At 40.3% G+C, this 20,181-nt stretch overlaps 1 protein-coding gene across 2 annotated transcripts in view; it reads right to left on the bottom strand.

Moving 5' to 3' along the window:
- Positions 1-20,019, bottom strand: part of SESN1 (sestrin 1) — an 84,407-nt gene extending 64,388 nt beyond the window's left edge. Inside the window, exon 1 of one of the 2 annotated variants that reach the window (XM_030033689.2) lies at positions 19,339-20,019. In XM_030033689.2, the coding sequence (XP_029889549.1) occupies positions 19,339-19,620 (282 nt within the window). In that variant the 5' untranslated portion in view covers positions 19,621-20,019. The remainder of the gene's footprint in view (positions 1-19,338) is intronic. The other variant, XM_030033699.2, reaches the window with a different exon arrangement.
- Between the last annotated feature and the right edge of the window lie 162 nt (positions 20,020-20,181).

Genomic DNA, 20,181 nt, shown 5'->3' with positions numbered 1-20,181 from the left:
ACCTTTGTCTTGCTGAATAATTATAATACAGGACAGAGGAATCCCCATGTTGCTGACTGTAAGATATCTTATTCCATTTTTCAAAAAAAACCCTGTACTATAAAAACATCAAGTTTGAAAAGCAAAGCATTCTGATGCTAGGAACTACCAGAAGTTGAGTCTACCTAGATGATTCCAACTTTCAACTTTTAAGTTTACATTCTACTATAGGGAAAACTTTTTCTGTTAGGGTTACCTCTTCCTACAGTGCCACCTACTGCAGAACGTCACCTCTTCTATTGTTACTGTGAACTATGTATAACAAACAAAGCAGGGACAAACTGGTCAATGAAAATACGGCATAGTAAGCTCTGTCACAATCATGATCTGAATGTACACCAAGTGTCTGAATTACCATTCAAATCATCTGTAGGAGGCTATCCAATGCATACCCAGACCTGTAAGAAGTAGTACAGCATTGCATATGAAAACACGTCAAAGATACAAGCTTTGCAACTTTCAGTTGCATACCTATAGTAAGGGAGTTGAAACAATCTGAAGAGTATTTCCATCTGACTAAAAGGCCACAAGCGCCAACACTTTTTTTCTCCCCTTCTTCTTTAATTAGTAATACCACCTATGTATTAGAGCCTGGTGGTAAAACTTTGGGGATACATACAGTCTGTTGGGTCATTGCTACAGCAAGGGCTGAACTAAGTACAGCACCCTCCCAGCTGGAGGAGGCCTTGCCATCAAGTCATACAGCAGGAGAGAAGCTAAAATGCAGCACAGCTGCCAGGAAGTTTCACTATGCAGGGTCCCTTTTAGCATGCCTGAGCAAGTCCTTTGTCATGGACCACAGTCACAGAGCAAATAACCTAGTTTCTTCTAGCAAGTGTGGACTGCCAATGACAAAGAATTATCTTTTCCCCTATCTTTCTTTATAATAATGGACAATTAAATAGTATTTAAATAGATTTTTTCCAAAACTCAGCCTGGACGATGCAGTAGTTTTACTCTGTTTCTAACAGGAAAAAAAAATAAAGCAGCAAACAGCAACACTACCATGCAATACATTATTTTACTTTACAGATCATACAGTTCAGCAGAAAAGTTGATTTTATTCTAGAGATAGCTTAAACACATTCATTGGTTTTGTTTACTGAGCTAAAAAGTCCCAAAATATTAAATGTCAGCCCTCTCCCCCCCACTAGAATCTACTCTTTTGTGATCTCTCAACTTAGAAAATTAGTTAGCTGCCATATGCTAATTTAAAATTCTTCATCGATAAGCTCATAATTAAAGTTAGGAGTTATTCACTTAAGTTCTCTGACAATTTCATTGCCCTCTCTTGCTAGATCCTTCAGAAAAAAGACTGATTATAGCTATTATTTTCTCCTAGTACCTATGCTAGTATTTTCTGATTAGATCAGGGAAAGTCTATGCCATGGCCAGCAGCAGAAGACACCATCATACATACTCAGAAGACTGATTTCCTTCACAAACCTCAGCTTCTTGACCCCAAGTGTTTCAACGATTAAAATGTCACTATAGTTAGGGGTTTTTTGTTGTTGTTTATAATATGTAGGAATAAGTCTCCTGTGTTTAGAAGGGGTGAATTCTTGCAGTATGTGCATTCTTTCGTGTTTGTTTTTTAAAGACATATTGATGCAAAGTCTGGATTAACACTACAGAGATCAAATTTGGGAAGTTTCAGCTGAAGTTAAATTCCTTATAAACTGAGATACTGAAAATCAGGAATTAAAATAGAAGTAGGCATGCAACTTGAATATAGCAGTGAGCATTCATAACTAATATATGAAGTGCTGCAATGATCTGGTTCACCTACTATCACAAACTTCTTATTCAAGCATGCCCTTCTTTTCCCTTCCCCACAACTGTATCACTCATCAATGCTTTCATATCTAGGTAGAGAAGCCAGTCAGTTACAATTATATAATTTTAAAAGGAAACTAGTAAGGTATCATCACCAACAAAAAATACCTAAAAATATGCCCCATCTCAAGAAGCTTTCAAGTTACTGTTCTGTAACCAGCAATAGCACAAGAAAATAAGTTAAGGACAAAGGTTTCGTTTTTCAAGAGTTTTAGAATAACAGATCTCAATTCACAGTGACATTACCTCAAACAAATCAAAAACTGGAAATAAAACATGAGACATGAAGTCTCCCCCAAGTGTTCCTTCAAATTCATTACATCTTTCTGCAGCAAGTGCATCAGCTTCAGTTCATTTAAATCACCTACATGTTAAAACAAACCTGTGTAAGAAACAGAAGGATATGGATACTATCCAAAGAAAATGGCTTGCTCCATTACAGCTAGGGATCTAAAAAACTGCTATTTCCATCTCCAAGAAGCCTGGCAGAGCTGAACCGTAGCAGGTTGTCATCTCAGGATTGCTACCTGCTATCACACCCTTTCCACATGCAATTCTGTGAAGCATGCTCAAGTCAGCAACAGTTTACTTAAGCTAATTTAACTGTAAGCACTGGCATGGACTTTATCTATTTACTGCTATGGTAACTGGCACACCTGGTAGCCCATGATCAGTGAGCCAATTTGATCATGAAAACACTGCAGCTGCATTCATATGACATTACATTTAACCTCCTAGGCCTTGCTAAAAGGTACACCACCACACAAATAGAGATTCTGCACTTCCAGGCTCAATATGGCACATCCAAGACCTCTTTCCTTCATCCCTCTACTCAGAATGTAACTTCTCAGATTAAGAGATAACCGTGACTGTCAGCTTGGCACAGTGATCACAAACCTTATGGCCACAAAAGGTCTGGGAAACCTGAAACCTGTAAGAGGAAACACACAATTGTTCATAATAAAAGGAAGTACTAATGATGTTTTGAAATGGAATCAGCAGCAAGGCATCAAGATGCTTTTGGACAAACCAACCAGCACACAGCCTCAATCCTGCAAACATGTGTACGCTTCATTTCACCACACATGAGCAGTCCTGTTAATTCAGGGCTCCTCCCAGTAATAACATGAAGCAGTTGTAATTTTTTTCAGGATAATGTCAAAACTGTCTGTTGTATACAACATTTTTAATGAAGGACCTGCTGGTTTATTCTTCATCCTAATTCTTTGATCATCAGATGGTAATAACGGAACTACCCTCAGTAAACAGTTCCCACTGCAAATGTGACAGTGGGTAGCCAAAATACTACTGCTGAGACAAATACTCCAGTTCAAAATTAAAATCTTCAGGAAAAAAAAACAAAACCCAAAAAGCCATCCACAACAATCTTCTAATTAAACAGATTTGTTTAATATCATAATAAGAGACATAGGGATACAAACCTTTCACCTGAATAATGAAAAAATGGTTTGTCCTTCTGGTACAAGAAAATTCTGACCTATTTCTATAGCACAACATATTTTTTTTTTTCCCTCTCCAAAAAAAGATACCAGTAGCTGAACCTTGAACAAGCCATATAAATCTGTACATCATCCTAGTGTTCTGAAGTTAACATATTTAGAAGTGTTCTAAAAAAGAAACAGGAGATAAATACTGAACATTATGATTGGCAAAATTATTTTAGCATGTTTCAATCTTCACCAAAATCCTTGTTCAGCACACCTCATTAATCTAAAAACTGTATTACAACTACTTAGATAAAATCCTTCACCCGACCTCAGAGGGACTTAGAACCTTACTTACCGCTTTGGCTTTAATATAAAGCACTTTTGCACTGAGGCAAATGAATTTCACAGCAGCTGAACAACAGGTATTTTTTCCTGATTTGAAGTTTTAAGACCTTGGGTACTTACTTCTCCATGTGACATCCTGTAAATAAACAAGACCTCCAGGACCAAGTTAGGTCTCTCATTTGAGATGAGGCAGACCACGTTTCAAATTCCAGTTCAGTCCAGATCCCACTTATGCTTGAATGGGATACTCATACATCCAAGGCAAATGCTCTAAGATATTTACTACTTTAAAGAAAAACATCCAATTTCTACTGCTTGAGAAGATCTACTTTGTCTATTCAACCGCCCTCTCAGGTCACTGATCTGAGAGGGGCAAAGTACAGACTGGAATACGAGACTTTCATGCTCATAGTTTCTGGCTATTCTAAGCCTGTTTTTCTTCCTAGTCTTCATGGGACTTTCACTTGTTACCGAGGAAGCCTTCCCCTGCAAGCACTTTGTGAAAAGCAGTACATTTTCACAAAAAGTTTTTATTTTGATACACCAATCATCTTTGAAACAACCAAGCAAACCCTGATATCCCAGAAAATTCTAAACTTCACTCTCTAAAACACATCAAAGTTGTAGTTGAAATACTGTGGTGGGTTGACCCCTGGTTGAACTCCAGGTGCCCACCAAAGCCACTCTATCACTTCCCTCCTCAGCTGGACAGGGGAGAGAAAATATAATGAAAGGCTCATGGGTCAAAATTAGGACACAGAGAGATCACTCACCAATTACTGCCACAGGCAAAACAGACTCAACTTGGTGAAATTTATTACCAATCAAATCAGAGTAGGATAATGAGAAATAAAAATCAAATCTCAAAACACCTTCCTGTCACCCTTCCCTTCTTCGCAGGCTCAACTTTACTCCAGATTTTCTCTACTTCCTCCTCCCCAATGGCACAGGGGGACAGGGAATTGGGGTGGGGGTCAGTTCATCACACATTGTCTCTGCTGCTCCTCCCTCCTCAGGGGAGGACTCCTCACACTCTTCCCCTGCTCCAGCGTGAGGTCCCTCCCACAGGAGACAGTCCTTCATGAACTTCTCCAATGTGAGTCCTTCCTACAGGCTGCAGTTCTTCACGAACTGCTCCAGCATGGGTCCCTTCCACAGGCTGCAGTCCTTCAGGAGCACACTGCTCCAGCGTGGGTCCCCCAGGGGGATCACTAGTCCTGCCAGCAAACCTGCTCCAGCGTGGGCTTCTCTTTCCACGGGGCCACAGCTCCTGCCAGGAGCCTGCTCCAGCGCGGGCTTCCCACGGGGTCACAGCCTCCTTCGGGCATCCCCCTGCTCCGGCGTGGGGTCCTCCCCGGGCTGCAGGTGGAGATCTGCTCCCCCGTGGACCTCCCTGGGCTGCAGGGGGACAGCCTGCCTCACCGTGGTCTTCCCCACGGGCTGCAGGGGAATCTCTGCTCCGGCGCCTGGAGCACCTCCTCCCCTCCTTCTTCACCGACCTGGGGGTCTGCAGGGCTGGTGCTCTCACAGGTTCTCACTCCTCTCTCTGGCTGCAGCTGCTGTTGTACTGGCTTTTTTTTCCCCCTTCTTAAATCTGTTATCCCAGAGGCACTACCACCATTGTTGATGGGCTCGGCCTTGGCGAGCGGTGGGTCCGTCTTGGAGCCGGCTGGCATTGGCTATATTGGACATAGGGGAAGCTTCCAGCAGCTTCTCACAGAAGCCACCCCTGTAGCCTCCCCCCGCTACCAAAAGCCAATACAAAATACAGAGCCAAGGGGGGGCAATGGGGAATACATTCTTTATTTAATAACTTGCCCCATGCATTTCCTAGACTTATTTCCACTACAAGAGAGAAATAAAAAAAAAAATTGTTGTAAGACATTTCTAGAGCTTTATAATTTGCTTCAATAATGTCAGTATCCCCTTTAGGATGCTCTCCTGCAAATGACTGGATTTCCAACTCAGAGCATACTCTGTGAAGAGTCATTATCCTATCTAATTAAGTGAAGGAAAGCAACTGCCACAAGGACATAATAGCTGTTCCTCTTCTATGTTTGCTTATAATAATCAGATTGTTGCAGCAGAATATTATACAGCATGCTGGTTCAATTCTTTATTCATTCTAACCTTCAGAATTGTTAAAAATTCCAGTAACTTCTTAGAACAAGCTTTCCCTTGCCATCTCAAAGTCTCAGGGTTCAATACTTCCAAACTGTGCTCAATATTAAGAAGCACAAATTACGTAAGAGGTATCACTCATTTTGAAGAGAAAGTAGTTTACAGATTCTATTATCCACATTAAGACTGTCAATCTCCAAGAGATGGAGTGCTTGATTCCAGTGAGCATCAGAATCTACTGTTGCACCAGATACAGGAATCATGTCTCAAATGAGGCATATTATCCCTGGCTTCTGGTACTTACAGAAGGAGAAGGTATTTAGCATAATTTTATTCCTAGTAAAATCCCTCCATGCTATTTCAAAATGAAATAAATAATGCTTGGCTTAAGAATTTAGAGTTAGTTCTTTGTTAGATTGCCTGCCTTTACCATATTGTATACACTTAGTAACAGCTTACAGCATATGCTGTTTCAAATTTGATTGCCATTTACATTTCTTGGAAGTTTTGGACAACAAAGGAACTCAATGCTTTTTACAAGTCCTACCTAGTTGGATAGTCTACTGTGTTATTTGTAAACAAATATTCAAGTATTATATAGAGGAAATATTTAAAGATTAGTATTCATTTTTCTGCTGAAGTTATCTAAACACTCACATGATGATACAGATTTGTATGTTTGTTTCTGTTACAGAATGAAGAAAGTATCTCCTTATAGCTGCCTAAACCAACTACATATAAAGAAAAAAATTCATAGTTTTTTGTAGTGTGATTCAAGTACATAGTCTTTTGGAAAAATGATAGCATATCCAGTCAGCGTCCTAACAGAACTGGCATCAAATGAACTACTTTCACCACCAGCAAGTGACAGAGGATCTGTCTCGGTTCCAAATTTGCCCAGCTCTAGACAGCAAGGTAGAGCAAAGCCCACTGTGAAATCCAATGCTTGACCCTATATAGTTCCATTCAGTTCAGCACGAGCACAACCAAGGTGAGTCTGTTACATCCAAGGGGCTAACTCACAGCATTTTTACTTGACAAATCTAGAAAATGTTTTGTAGTAACCCAGAACAGAGTATCTTTCTCTCTAGCCTATCCCTCCACAGGAACAAGGTATTTAGCAACTGCGCTGAGACAAGTTTTCAGCCATTCTAGACAGTGCCAAGTACCAGCATGGCCAGATTTCTGCTTTGGCTGGACTGCTACTGTACAACAGACTGGGAGAACACAGTGAAGGTCACTCTATCAGATTACCACTCAGGCATCTGGCCCACTTGATCTCCCAACCAAGGCATCTTTTGCCAACTTCTGTGTGCAAATAGGAAATAAGAGATGCAAAGTATTACTACTGCAGAATCTCCACATACAGACCAGACTTCATCACACAGGACAGAACCAGACTGGTTATGTTAGAAAGGATGACCTGGGATAAGTTAGCACCAAAGCCGTATCTTCAGCACAAGGTAGTAGACTTTCACTGAAACACACTGCTTTGGCCCTCCCACAGCAGTAACCATGTTTGCACTTTATTCAGGGATACAACTGCCCACTGAAACAGGCCATTACAAACTAGGGTTAAATGGGGCTGGCACTGAAAAGTGGTTGTCATTGCTGCATTGATGGATTTGCAGCATTAGTCTGGTTTATCAAGAAGAGGTAAGCACTGAGGCATCTAGGTAACCAGCTCTGAATAACAAGGGTCCCAAACAGTCCCCAGATAGCACACCATTTAGTCCTGAAATTAAGATGGGATGTTACAAGGATTTGGGGATATGTCTACATTTTGCCTGTTTACTTCAGCGAAAACTTCTCAGGCTATATAATAAGCATTTACAAGGACTCTCAGAAATTTCTGAACTGAGATGAGCTCTCTGTCTGAACCAACATGAAAAAGTTCAACTCTTGTTTCTGGGGTGTGGACACTGATCAGTCCACTTCAAAGGCTTGTTTTGTCCAAATTCTTCCTCCATATTCATGCGAGTATACAGTAAAGTAAATTTTTCATATACAGTTAACTATTAAGTTTTCTGAAGAAAAAAATCTTATTTTTGACCAGTAATTGACCTTGATGCCATTTCTGTTTATTTAAATAACACTGTTCCTGATGTACATATGTCACTACAGATCTATTTGGAAGTCCATCAATATTAAAAATTAAAATCCAAGAATCTTTCCTTCCTGACTGAACACACTAAGTGGAAGGAAGGACTTCTTGCCTTGCTTCATATGCAAGTTATTTCTTAAGACAGAACAATTCCTCCATCTGCTCTGCCCCCTACATAAAATCTGATATTATATCTCAGAAGACATGTTTATTCCTGAAGTCATCTCTATACAAACAATTTATGAGTGTACATTTAGAGAAATCCTCAGTTTCCCAACCCCATCCAGAACAGGTTTACAACATGCTATTAAAATCTGAATTCATTCTTTGTAAAGTGCTTTGTTTTTATTTTAACCTCAGGGCATCTTCCCAAGTATTTTTTTAGCAACTATTTTTTTGAGGGAACAGCAAGTCACTCAGCTTCCACGTGAGGTTTTCAGAAGAATCTTCTTACTCATCGTAGCATGGTTTTACACACATGCATGAAGATTTATTACTACTGGGAACTACTTTTGAGCCATGTGGCTACCCTACCCCAGAAGATCTGAGATACAGGAATTGTACCTCCCTGCAAAACATGGAAATCTGTGACACATATTGCACTGCTGAACCCTCTAATGCAGACCTCTGGCTCCGAGAGGAGGAACATAGGTGTAAGCCACAAACATGGAAAACACACCACAGCCTATCACTATAAAATTAATTTTTTGCACTGGAAGCACCATGAAGCAGCCATATTTTCCAGGGCCCTTAGGAGTAATGATTTGCACCCTGAATTCAGAGTGTATGAAGACTGCACTTCCCCAAGTCTCTTTTACCAGCACAAGCAAACAAACTAGCCAACTCTAAAAAGGAGAAAAACACAAAACAGTCTGTGCATCAGTATCAGGTATTCACTTAATGCAAAAGCTATGAAGAGTTAACTACTACCTTTAGAATCTAAATTTTCAAGATATTTTACATTGTGCAATACAAACGGTATCTTCTGCATTAAAAAAACACAGCTGTCATTCCTAGTGAAACCTTACCCCAAAAGTTGAATCCTTTAACAGAAAGGCCTGACACCAAGCAATGAAAGAGAAGCAACATTTGACCTTCCCAGTTTACACACACCCTTCTTCCAACAGATTCCAGACATCAGCCAAGCAGAGTTGCCATGTTCTAAATAGTTAGAAAAGCAGAACACTAGAAGCCAAAGTACCAATATGCCTTCTAAAAGCCAGACAAAAACATTTCCATTTGGCTTCTTTTCCTGCATCCTGGAACAAAACAGGAGCAATAAAAATGTCAGAATTAAGCTTCTCTTATAGAACACTATTTATACATTAATTTCTAGGTAAATATAAGCAACTGTTAGAAACATACCTCTTAAAAATAATCTAAGTAAAGTTACAATGCTTCCAAATACTTTTCTGTAACACAAGCAGAAAGGACAGAATGGACTCATTTGAAGTTAGGGCAAATATCAAGAGCAATCTTGTCCTGATAAGGACATAACATGAGCAGCTCGAGAAAATGTTATGTGCATGTCAGCTGCCAATTATTTAGTACTGTTAAACAGACATTAGTTTGCACTCAGCATTGATTTGAAATTCAGAGAAAGAAAAAGTTTAAGAAAAGCTTTTTCCTCTCTTTAGTCTTTCTTCTACATGTAAATCAATGCAAATCTAGATTAGAACTAAAATTTAGATAAATGGAAAATCCAAACAAACAGTTTAATCTGAGTGGAATGTGCTGTTGGCAAACAGGCTGCATTTTAAAGCTAAAAGTTTTGTTGCACCAAAACACCAGGACAGTGGAGGCTCAGCAACAAGCTGCAATGGAAAAAAATCTTTCGGAGAAGAGGTTCCCCTCCTCCTCCTCAAAAAAAAAAAAGAAAAAGCACGCACAGGAAAGGCTTTAGAGCTTTAAATAAGTTTCCATTTTCAAGTTTATTCCTCCTTTGAACAAATATATTATTCCATGTTTACTCTCTAAGAGTTAAGGAATCCTTAACTAAAATACCTATTTTGGAAGAACAACTGTTTAAAAACAATTCAATAGCAAGCAAGAATATCCCAGGGAGGAACATTTAACAAAGAGGTGGTTACACCTTGAGTCTCAAAACTTAAGCTCACAGAGCCAGTCAGATATTTAGGTAGAAAAAGGACTTGCTAGGAAAGACCTGCAACGGAGAAAACCTTATTACTGACCCCAGAAAGCATAGAAAAGTGAAGAGAAGTTACAATTTCCAATTAATTTACAGTAAAAAAAACCCACGTTTTCAGAAGCACTGTGCTTTCCTTTAGCATAATGCCTGTATTGAAAGTAAGTTCTTGTAGTTGCCCAGAAGGAAGACTTACATAAGATTACATGACATAAGTAGTAGTATGCATTCTAGCAACACCTCTATTTTTAAAATACCAGCCCAGTGTATTTTGGGGTAATATTAAGGCACTAGTACACAACACTGGGTGACATTTTTGACCCAAAATGACTTGAAAGAACAAGTTTGGTTTCTACGTAAAGCTGGAGTAAGGAAAATGGTTAATTGCTTACTAGGTTTAGATAGAACTAAACCAGTTCACCTTCCCAATCCAACTTTTGGCAGCAATCTAACCTAGGCTTTCCAGAAGAAAGCACAAAATAAAAAAAATAAAGTCAAAGTCATTGGAAACATCAAGAGAGTGGTAAACAAGAGAAAAACCACCACTTTTTGGATTTAATTCATGTATGTAGGTCCAAGTGAAGATTTCACGTTTCACTTGATTTCCGGAGAGAACGCTAAGCTTCACCACCACCACCCCCCAAACTGTAAACAACTTACTGGAATAGAAAACCATACTGACAGCAAAACATATTTTTGGAAATTTAAACACTTAGTATCCACAGGAAAACATACTCATGCTTTCAAAACTATTTTTCTGTCCCACAATGGTATATTCAGTACTTTTCCACTATGGTTAGTTTAAAAGGAGAAACCCTGACCTGAAGAAAAAGCCAAGAGTAAGATGACAAAACAGGTATTTCCTCAATGCTCACTTTGCACTTGTCACAGTGAGACAATGTAATTTTCATTTAAACAATGTACTTTGGTCAAGGTAGTGGAAGATATATTATTTTACATAACCTAGGAGTCCACACATTTTTTTACTTAATACTTTGCATATCGTATGCTAATTTCTAAACCTTTCCAGATTCTTAGTGCTTTTCATTTTGTTTGAACATCTCCTCAAGATGCATAAAATTTCTCCATATGTAAGCAAAAAGCATCCAAATGCATGCCAACGGCCCAAAATGAAGACAGTTATTTACATACTAAATGGGGAAAACAAATGTTAAGATTTTTTTTTTTTTAAATAGAAATAAGTTGGCTTTTTGACAACTTAAAGCAGAGCAGAACTTTTAGGAAAATCAATGCAGAGAGGGGAAAGATCACCGCTACTCATACACCATTAGTATCAGAGTGAGAAAACTAATTACGATAAAGGACTAAGTTGACACTAGAATACATGAGTGTAGACTGGAAAGGATCATCTCCAGCTATGACTTTAAAAGAACAGCCAACTTCTAGAATTACCTCTAGAAAGAGAAGCAGGAAAAAAAAAACCAACCTGAAACAGAGCTTGTGTGACTTAGCAACTGCTAGATCAGGAGAAGAGATGCTGTTATTTAAGAACGCATTCAAGCTGAAGCATTTCTGGTTTCTACAGATCTCTAGATATTAGCTCCTATGAAAAAAATCAGGAAACAAACCTTTTTTTATGTAAGCCACCAATGCACACCCTACAGTTGCTTATCTCATTAGTAAATAATAAGAGATGAGGAAATGCTTGTGCTTGATTTCTTCAATTTAAAGCATTTCAGTAGTCAAAAAATAAAAATCAACCAAGCCAATATTACCAAATGTGTGCTTCACTCTTCACTTCTTTTGAAAATAAAAATTCTAGTTACAATGGCCTGAAAATCAATTCAGCATTATCATGTAAATCCATAAATTTAATATATCAAGTTATCCCAAACAATCGTAAGAAAAAGTTGACTAAGCAAAGCTTATTTCCATACAAGAAGAATGGCATACCACTAGCATGGAAAATTATGGAAAGGCTCCAAACACAGAAACAGCATTAGAAGTGACCCAGATATCCTACTTTACATCACTTTGAGAACCTCCACTGTTTTCAAACAACTCTTTATTCCAACCAAAGACATTCTCAGGGTCAGGCAATTCTGCAGTTGACAAGCTCAACAAAAGAAAATTTCCCTTCGTCTCTCTCCACAAACAGACTGAAGCCTTCAGAAAGGAGGCAAATAGGCTGAAGGAGGGAGGAGTCAGATAAGGCAATCTAAGGACTATTGACAATTTAAGTTTTTAAAAAAATATGTTCACACCCCTGCTCAGAAGATTACATGACATGTCAAGATTAAGTCTTCTCCCTTAACTTCTCCAGCCAGCCTCACCACACACACGTGATACAGACCCATCATCAGAACATGTTTACAATAAATAGTGCAGAGGTACAGTTCTTTTTGTAAGCTAGCAGAAGCTGTAAACACAAGTAAACATTTAAGTGCATCATGTCATTACTTCAGTCTCCGTCCCAATATTGAGAAGAGCAAGAGTATCTGAACACCACAAAAAAAAACCCAAAACCCTAACATGAAAATGTTTTTTAAACTAGCAATCTGGCAGAGCAACATGTGACTTTTGAAGGGAGCACCCTACAATACATAATTAAACCCATTCCACCTAATGGCTAGAAGAGACAGCACATACTTTTGCTCTGAAGTGAACTCACAAAAAAAGGATGTTTTCATTCACTTTACATAAGAGTACTATGGGAAACAAACCGATTTGGGTGTTGGCATTGTGCAAGGAGACTAGTCAGCTTCCAGATGGATCAGATTCACCGCCACCAGTGAGGATACTATATTTAAATTCGTAGGCTTGAACAGACTACAGATTTCATCTGAGACAACTTTCCACGGTGACTGACCAACAGTAAGCATCACAGGGGAACATCATTATCATGCAGTAGGACACAGTCAAATTAACTCGGACCAAAAAAAAAAAAAAAAAAAAAAAATCCCACAACTTAACAGATCTGCCTAGCAATAAATTTCAAAGTTCACTAAAGGAAGTTACTTCTGTTGTGCAGGAAGACTAAAAAGACTGAAGGCAAAAAAGACTGAAGATAAAGTTATTAAGTCATTTACCAAAGATTACACCAAAAGCAGATTAAAGATTTGGAAAGTTAGCCAGTCTCCTGTAATACCAGAGTCATCAGGATAAACCATTTGAGAGTAAGGAGCCTATTTGGGTTTCACTCTTACTACTCTTAATAAGCATGCACCACAGAGCTCAGACATGGAGCATACACAAAGCAAAGAGGTAGTGAACGCTACTGGGAGAAAAATCTAGCAATGAAACAGAAGTAACTACTATTTTATCCTTTATGGACATACACAGGGGAACTACTACCTTCTCTCCTGGCAGAGGCTTTATTTGTCCCACACACTGTGGCAGAGGAAGAGGACAGGATGCCTGCTCTGGCTGTGACTAGAAGTCTTCCCATCCTTTCTGGATGCTCATTTAATTTAAATCCATACAAGTATTTTGCCAGCATTTGGAAAGGTAAGTTATTCCATTCCACATCCCCCACGAAGCAAGCATCGGTCACAGGCAGTGCCTGAAGGTTATAATACAAGAGGATATATATTTGGCTGCTGACATGACCCCTTCTCTTGTTAGGTGCCATACAGCCCTCTCCAAACTATGCGATTCTGTTACATTTATCCACTGGAGCAGTAGGCCGAAGATAACAAGGAGGTACTCAAAGTCCTCCCAAGCCCACCCACTGCTTTTCATTAAGAGACAGAGGTTCCACACCACAGGTTCCAGTGCTACATATCTGGTAAATATGGTCCTGGAGATCAAAGGGAAAGCACTTAGAGGGTGCATCCCTCCAAGCAGTTACCAACACAAAACACAGAAAAAGAGGCTGGAAGGAAAAATCATCCAGTTAGCAATGTTCTGCCTTTCCCAGGGAGAGATCAAATAAGCATATCACTCCTGCCTGACGCTTAAGAACAGTTTGGACAAAGAGTTCTAGTGATGAACATGACTGGATAGTCTATGCCATTGCTTTACTATCCTAATCCTTGAAGTTTTCCCCCAAATGTCTAACCCAAGTCTTGCTGGAAATTAGATCATCTGATCATTCATTCTAGCTCATGTTTCCTTCCTTTTTGCAGCAGTCTTTTCATCCCCTCCATCCCCCATTTATTTGGGAACATATTGTCTTAGCCTCCTTTTTAGCTGACCGTACCACCACCAATTTCTTCAAATTTTCTTCACCAAAAATCAGAGGTGTAGAAGATATGATACAAGTTCCCATTAACTATTAACATAATTTTAAATTCTATGGCTGCACTCCAGTATTCTTGTTCTCCCTCCCAGTTTCTACTCTGCAATTCAACAAGCCCAAAACTTTGTTAATCAAGATCATGCTGAACAGGACCTTGTAGAATCTGTACCAAGTACTTGCTGCCTGACCTTGCTTACTTTCTGGGGATGGTTTTCCAGCTAATTTTACTCACTGCACAGTAGTTTCTAGATCATAATTCCCTAGCTTGTTAATGAGAATATCATATGAACATTGAGGACTCCAAAATATCAACATATTAATTTTATAGCATCTCTCTGCACTACAAGGCCTGTTACTCCATCACCAAAGAAGTAGAAATGCTGGATTTTAAATAATTTATCCTGGATAAGTGTTTTGGCCATTGCCCAACTTCTTTTTCTAGGCACTAAAAATGTGTTTCGTCACTGCTCCAGTATTTTTTCTTTGAGCTAAAGTTAAAATCCATCAGTTTCCTCCTTATCCCATCCCACTTAGCCCATACCGAAGAGATATGCACCATTATTCTTTGAGTCTACTACTTCCCTCAACTATCTTAAGATTACTGTCTGCTATATGAGATTGCTTCAGCTGGTTGGTTTTTGTTTTTTTTTTTTTTTTAAGCACCTCAGAATGAATTTCATCAGGCCCTACCAGATTGAAAATCTGTTGCTTATCCAAGCAACATACAGATTTTTTCCCCCTAGTCTAGGAGAGTACTATTTACGCTTTTATCATAGCTATTAACTACAGTGGCTGGATTAACCATTTCAGAGAACATTTCAATCACCTCAGCATTATCTGTTAATCCATTAATCTGTAGATCTTTTATTTCTTGCTATCTTCCAATATCCCCTTTAGCTACACCTCATTATGTATTCAACTGTCCTAGTTTTGTTCACGCATCTTCGCACACTCAGTGTGGATCTTCAACAACATAGTTTCCCATTTTCTGTATGTTTCTTGGGTTTACATCAATGAAGAGATCAGCAGAGAGCAAAGTTCTTTTCTCATTATTAATTTTCCCCTTCACTGAAAGTGTTTGGCACTATTACATCTCAAAGAGGTTGAGACCAGTTTCTTTCTTCCTTATATTTGCCCCGCAATCAAGCTTTACATGCCAAATTCTAAGCTTTTTTACATTTGTGGGTTTTATTCTGCTGTGCTGTCATCTTTTATTGTATGTAGCCTAACATCTCGTCACTCTTGCAGAACCTGCCTCCCATCTATGCATTCTCTTTGTTAATCTAAAAGACTATTTTTATGAATTTACATACCTCAGCAGAGCAGTATGTTCTGCTCAATCATTTCCAAAAGACATTGGATACTTATGAGAGATTTTTAATTAGCAAATCTCATACTTTCAACGATTCTTCTCCAGCTACTGACATATACCTAGTATTTATATTCCAGTCACACACATCTAACTGATCTGATTGAGCTGGGCAGGATACTTTCAATGATCACATGTTAAGATCTTCCACTGCTGTTCATTCCCCATATATTTGTGTCAGGGTGCAGACACCTAGCGTACTAGGTGTAATGACCCACTATTCTGCAAGGTCATAAGCAATATGCTATAAATAGGTGCAAAATATCGGATATGCAAGAGGTTATCAAAAAGCTATGATATATTTGCAGTTTTATCTCAAAAAACACTCATCAAATATTTTCACATGCAAACATTCAAACTCTTTTCACTTGGTTAAAGCACTGCAATTGAAATATCTTTAAAATATTTTAAAATAGATATATATATTTGGTCGAAGTGACTTCAGTGACCTTGCTTTTATCAATAAAAGCAAGAAAGTCTTAATTAGAAAAAAGGGGGCTAGTTTATTGATACTAACTTTGTAATAATTCTTACAAAAACAACTTGTCTAATCTATAATGAGAAATTAGATATATTCTCTTAGGCTAAAAAATATATATTATTATACATATATAAATATATACAGCCTACAATAAGAAACTCATTATCCTGAACATAAGTCAAATCAACAGGAATTTACATTAAGCAATAATTTATTTTTATATCTTCTGATACAGGCAATACTGTTTATTAATAATAACATTAATAATACTATTTATCAGTATTTATTAATAGCAAAGAAGAAAGTCGCACACTTAGGACTCCACCATATTTCAGATAAATTTTTCCTCCAGAAAAAAAAAAAAAAAAAGGAAAAAAAGACCATAACAAAGGCAGGCTTAGAGGGATGCCGTGCTGACACAGGCTGCTGCGAAGCCTGCAGTTTACCAGCTTATACCAGCCATATAATGCATTCTACCAACTTGCTCCAGACACAAAGGTGCAAAACCACCAGCAGCATAGTTGCTCACGCCTAAATATTTTTTGATTACCCAAACAGGCAAGAGGGCACTAGCCCCAGAAAGAAATAGCTATCAGACCACATGGAAAATTCAAATCTTTGATTTCCTCACTGACCTATCCTCAATGCAGGGCAGAAAGACGAAGAAAGCACATTTTACAATTCTCAGTTTCACAGGGGGCGGGGGGAGAGAATCAGTCCACGCTCAGACTACTAGTCTGAGTTGGACCATCCCACAGGAGAGAGAAGGATGGCAGCAACAGTTCCCAGGAGAACCTTTGGGTTCAAAGTTGCCTCTCCTGCCCCAGGCTCTATGTCATTTAATAACTTGGCAGAGAATAAGGTTTAGACAGCGTAATGGTACCTATTGCTGTGGACTTAAAGATTGTTTCATATCCTAAAACCGGGAGATAAAGTAAGACAAGTGAGTCCTTTAAGTACTGATACCGTTCTGAATAGGATTTCACATTTTTATAATGTTACTAAGCTATTTACCTTTAGAATCACTGCTGAAAGCCACGAGTTCTATGGGATAATTATATTTAATTTAATAGTTTGCTTTATCTGCCATCTTCATTGCAGAGATTTGAATAAAATTCCTCTTGGCCATGAAATCAACAGAAAACCATTTCACGCCTGACAATAGTCCACAGCATCCAAAATGGAATACTTGGATTGGATTATTTCTTCCACAAATGCGGATCCAAAGATTAGAATGAAAATTTTCATTTTTCAGTACAGCCGTAAGAACTAAGACTTGCCACTCTATATTCATAGAATATAGAACACTTCTCTCTTAGATCTACTCCCTAAAAAGAAAAGTTACAAAAGCAGCTTTTAAAGATTTTCTTAAAGTAATGTTGCATTTGATTTTATTTTGCTTAACTTGTTGTTAAACCTTTACTGCAGCTTGTGTGTATACAATTGGTTTCGTATCTGCTACATCTTTCACACCTATTTTATTAATCAAGCCAGCTACAACCATGGGATTTGAACTTGCGCTTGCTGTATCAAATTGGACTTATTTTCTGCCAGAACTTTTTGGCCTATTTAAAAAAAGCTAGGAACAAAGTTTCTAAACAAGACTAATAGGCGAACATGCCAGTAACTTCATATATAAAAACCTAAAAGGGAGTCATCAGATCATATATTCTGACCTCCTCCAAGACTTAGGTGAGAGATCACCACCTGTTTGGCCTTTGAATAGACTCAGATAACTTGGGCCTGATAAAAGCAAGTCTTCCCTTAGCAGTCTGTTCCAGTGACTCATCATTCTCACTGGTAATGGGCTCACTTCTGATTTGAATCTTTAACAGGGAAGATGCTGATGCAAAGGTGCCACATTAAGTTTTCAACTTAATATTCAAGTTGGGTTTGTTTGGTTGGGTTTTTGTTTCGTTGGTTTGGGTTTTTAAAGAAAAGCCTTTCACGTAGACCATATGTTGTATTTACAGCTTATACTGACAAAATTTGCTTTGAGAAAAATACCCCATACAGCCCAAAGTGTATAAAATAGATTATACAGTATTTATCACATTGCACACTATTGAGAAATTAGACAAAATAAACAGAGCCTCTCCCAGTTTCAATAATCCAAACCCAGAATTTCTCTGAACCACTTCAAAGTAGGACAGAGCAAAAATGGATCTATACACGAGTTCCTTTAAAATACTTACATATGTGTATTTTTATATATATTATAATATATGTTTTATATACAATATATATATATATGTGTGCGTTGTGTATATTATAATATATAATGTTTATGTATATATTTTTATTCTTTTGCCCTAGATTCCCCTATATTAAACCTGTTCAGGGAGAAAAAGCACAATAGTGGGAATCAGGCAGCTAACTCCAACCACAGCTCGCTGTATTCATTTGTGATTAAAAGAAACACCTGAATTTCCTTTTCCTACTCTGCAGCAAGCAGTATTTTTGGTGGTGCTGCCGGACCCACCGATACAAGCCCTGCATCACAATTTCAAGACCTGCGCAAAATAGGTGAGCAAGAGAAGTGCGATGAGAGTAACTATAATTAGACTGTAACAGTGGAAGAGTACAAAGTAACATTTATTTTTGTTAGCATAAAAGGTCAGTAAACGTAATCCCCTATTGGCTAGACCACCTATAAGCTATAAAAAAATAGTTTGGATCTTACCGATTCCAGTGGAGAAACTACTTACCAATAAACAACAAAAGGGAATTTTGACAGGCTCTGCTTTAATAGTCCTGAAGCTCATACACCTTTTAAAAGCTCAAAAACTTCCCATACCGATTTATATTTTTAATTGGCAGCCCTGGATGTTTATACCCAAATCTTTCCTGCTTTTGTATTAAAGCCAACCGGTAATATCACAGCACTGGTCATACAGACCAAAACTACAGCGTTAAAGTTGTCATTTCAGCGCTTCCTTCGGGATGCCCCAACGATCAGCTACTTTCCAGCCATTCATCACTAAATCCTCTCCGCCAGACTGCACTCAAAAACTTGACGCTTTTCTCCCTGCCTTTTAATAACGCTTTTCCAAACGTTTCTTCGCGAGAGGAGGGGAACAGTTCGCATGTATCACTGCACGAATAACTCGGACCGGCCGGGGTCAGATGCCCACCCCGCTGCACAGCTGGAAGCCGAAGGTGCCCTCCCTGCCTGGGACGGGGCCGGCAGAGCTCCGGAGCTCCCCCGGCCCCGTCCCACGGCGGAGGTGGGGGTCTGCCGTGCTTACCTGCACCTCGCCGAGGATCTCCTCGCTCTTCTCCCGCACGTCGGGGAAGGGGCAGCGCTTGGAGAGCATCAGCAGGCGGGCCAGCACCTCGCTCAGCCCGTCGCGGGCGGCGGGAACCGGGAGCCCGTCGGCGGCCCGGGTAGGCGGCACCGCCGCCACGGGAGCGACGGTCTCGCTACGGCGGAGAACGGCTTGCCCGATGGTGTCCAAGGCGGCGGCGCGGGTGGCAGCGTCGCGGCTGCACAGCCCGTCCCAGCGCACCTCGCCTTCCCGCTCCTCCATGGGGCCGGCCGGCTGCTTCCCCACCGCCGCCTCAGCAGCCCCGACGCGGCCGCCCCATGGCGGGCTCCCGGCAGCCGCCAACCCGCCCACAAAGACGACAAACGCGGCGGCGAGCGGAGAGACCGCTGCCTGCGCCGCATGGGGGGCAGGACGGGCGGGCGGGCGGGCGCTCCCTCAGCCCCGGCGGGCGCCCCCGCCAACCGCCGCCCACCGACGCCGGGGCTGCCGAGAGAGCGACGCCGCTGGGGCTTCTCCTCTCCCGGCGGGGAGCGGGGCAGCCACCACCCCGCGGCGCCGGCGGCTCCTCCTCCCCGCCCCAGGCATGGAGGGAGGGGGACGGCCCCGGCCCTGCCTCTCCGCCGCGGTGCGGCCCCCTCAGCCCTCCCCGCCGGGGCCGGGCAGGGCAGGGCAGGGCCGGGCCGGGCCGCTACAGGCCCCCGACGAACCCCCTCACCCGCGGGGCGAGGATGGGCAGGAACTAACCCCGCCCAACACGGGGAGCCCCGCAGGACGGACGCGCGCGGCAGCCAATCGCCTTTCAGCACTCGCTACCGGCCGCCC

The sequence above is a fragment of the Aquila chrysaetos genome, chromosome 2 (genome assembly GCF_900496995.4).
Source record: "Aquila chrysaetos chrysaetos chromosome 2, bAquChr1.4, whole genome shotgun sequence".
NCBI lineage: Eukaryota > Metazoa > Chordata > Aves > Accipitriformes > Accipitridae > Aquila > Aquila chrysaetos.
Note: the sequence above shows the minus strand (reverse complement) of the source record. Positions and strands in the feature narration are given on the sequence as shown.